Below are 2466 nucleotides of genomic sequence, written 5' to 3'. Positions count from 1 at the left end.
GGTAAATACTAAAGCTGAGGCTGTGGCGACCTCGTGTGGAGGCTCATCTCCAACATCAAACCTCTTTGATCAGATGTCCGACGGTCCGTGAACGCAGCACGGCCGGGGTTGTGTAATGTGGTTGAAGCAGGTCTGAATGGAGGACATCAGGAGGTGACGGACAGGTACGGTGTTTCTGCTGAACAGGTGTTTATTAACACGTTATTGTGACGGGATTAATCCCGTTTTTATGTAACACAGATTAGATTTGTTGTGTTTAATCTGCTTCTTCAACCGTTAGAGGAAAGAACCCGTTTTTATTGAGACACCGACTGTCAGGACAGGAAACCATTTGTTTTTTTTAAATAATGTAAATTAATTCAGGAAACCGGCAGGATCAAAGTGTTTATTTTATTTCTTTGTTTTAAACCTGTTTAACGGTTCAGCTCAACTTCTTCCTGTTTTCTGATAAACCAGGAAGGTCACTTCCTTCTTATCTGTAAACTTTCAGATATCAGATCTTTTTATTTCATGCTTGGCCAGAGTTCTCTTTAAAATACAGATTTTTAATCTCAGTGAGATTTACCTGCTGAAATAAAGCCTGTTCAGTTTTTACCAGCTGACAGGTTTACAGTTCAGAGCTCTTTGAACTCCACAGGAGCTGACTGGAGAGCAGGTACAGGTGGGACAGGTGTTACAGGTGGGACAGGTGTTACAGGTGTTTCTGGTTGTGGATGCCAGGAACCATTGGGTTCTTTCAGAGATCCAGGGCCCTCCTGAGAGTCTCAGGAACTAAGACCAGACCAGAACCTTTGGGTCAGCCTCTGTCGGTTCCTGAGTTTCTGAAGGTGATCTGTGTGTTTTCACAGGCGTCAGCAGAGATGGAGCTCAGTGTGGTCACAGTGGTGCTGCTAACAGGAGGGGTGCTGCTTCTCCCCGTGCTCGCCTTCTTCACCACCCTGCTGCTCCGACCCGGAGCCATCCTGAAGGCCTACAACTGGTAAAGAGCCCGTTAACTGGAGCAGAGCACAGGCACAGTTTGGCTCACGTGTCTGTAAATCATTTTTCATCACAAGGTTTAAAAAATGTTTCAGTTCAGCTTTGAGGAGGTCTTTCAGACGTTTTCTTTGGACGCTTTGTTTAATAATCTGTAGAAATTAAGATTAAAGGTTGAACGTAGTAAATCTCAAAAAACTCCAGCTGATAAAACAGTTAAAGTCCAACCCATCCAGAGTCTGGTCTCGGGGTCTTCTACAGGGTCTCCTCTGAGTTGGACCGGTCCAGAACTCCTGCCTAAGGAGGAGTCCAGGGATCAACTGGTTCCTCTCCTTTGGACTGGATCTGAGTTCTGGTTCTTTCAGTCCAGAGTTCCTGATCGCAGGTGAAGGGAGGAACGTAGACGAATGAAAAATAGTTCAGAAGGTGAAAAGTGAAACCTGTCAAAATAAAAGCCTTGAACAGTTCCAGCCTGTATCTGTGACGTCTCACCGTCTCTGCTGGACTTTGAGTTTGCTAAAACGGTGCTTTATTGTTGCTCACACGGTGACTCAGCACTCTCCTGTAAGAGCTGATCTTTTAGCAGCTGCATGAATAAAATATTAAACATTAAATAAACAGAAGCTCTGGATGAGTTTGGGTTAAAGCAGTGGCGTCACTAGGCCTATTTTAGGGGGGCTGGAGCACCCTTAATATATTTTAAAGCCCCCCTAAATTATTTTGGTGCAAAAAAATATTTAATTTTTTTTACAAAAATTCAATATGATGTGGTCAGAATAAATAACCATTTAATATTTCATTATTAACTAAAATATATGATCATAAATCTGTCAGTTTCCCTTTAATTAATAATGTAAGGTAGAGATCCTCTTTGGTGCGTTGTTATCCAGTCCATTCCACTTGTTCATACAGAGTACTCCCACACTACATGAAATCCAGTCCACGTTTTTCCTGCAACCTTAATAGCAACATGCTAGCAGGTTTACACACAGAGCCAGCTCAGTGCAGGAGAACGCTCAGTGAAAACTGGATATACGAAAGTTTTTCAAGAAAGTATTAATCATCACTGCTGGTAGTAACCATAAACATAAAGAGTAGAAAGGCGGACTGCTAATGCTGTTGTCGCGCCGCGGGCCGCCATCTTCAAAAGTCATTTGCTCAATGAAGTATCAGCCTGTTTAATCAATCATAACTCGCTGAAAACTAAACTGTTTTACACACTTTTTTTTTTTTTGCTGGAAACCCTAAACCTACAGCTAAAGTCTAAAGCAAGGGTCACCAGTGCTGAGGAGAAAGGACCAAATGAGTAGAGGCACGGTATAAAAGTAGTGCCGGTATTCACAGATCTACCTAAAATAGTTTTAATGTTCAGTTTTGGGGTATTTTTGAATTGATGTTAAAATATTATTTGGCCTTGAATGATTTAAAAATAACTATGGAAAAAAATAACAATCTGAAAGTGTAGGTATTGATCTCTAAATGTAGGTATTG

General features: G+C 41.8%; 1 protein-coding gene across 2 annotated transcripts in view; it reads left to right on the top strand.

The window, feature by feature from the left end:
* Positions 1 to 62: 62 nt before the first annotated feature.
* The window catches only part of LOC106522352 (abhydrolase domain containing 6, acylglycerol lipase), a 7169-nt gene continuing 4765 nt past the window's right edge, over positions 63 to 2466 (top strand). Inside the window, exons 1-2 of one of the 2 annotated variants that reach the window (XM_014015330.1) lie at positions 63 to 164; positions 849 to 979. In XM_014015330.1, coding sequence (XP_013870784.1) covers positions 861 to 979 — 119 coding nt within the window. In that variant the 5' untranslated portion in view covers positions 63 to 164; positions 849 to 860. Of the gene's footprint in view, positions 187 to 848; positions 980 to 2466 lie in introns of both variants that reach the window. The other variant, XM_014015331.1, reaches the window with a different exon arrangement.

This window comes from Austrofundulus limnaeus, unplaced genomic scaffold (genome assembly GCF_001266775.1).
Source record: "Austrofundulus limnaeus strain Quisiro unplaced genomic scaffold, Austrofundulus_limnaeus-1.0 Scaffold127, whole genome shotgun sequence".
Lineage (NCBI taxonomy): Eukaryota > Metazoa > Chordata > Actinopteri > Cyprinodontiformes > Rivulidae > Austrofundulus > Austrofundulus limnaeus.
Note: the sequence above shows the minus strand (reverse complement) of the source record. Positions and strands in the feature narration are given on the sequence as shown.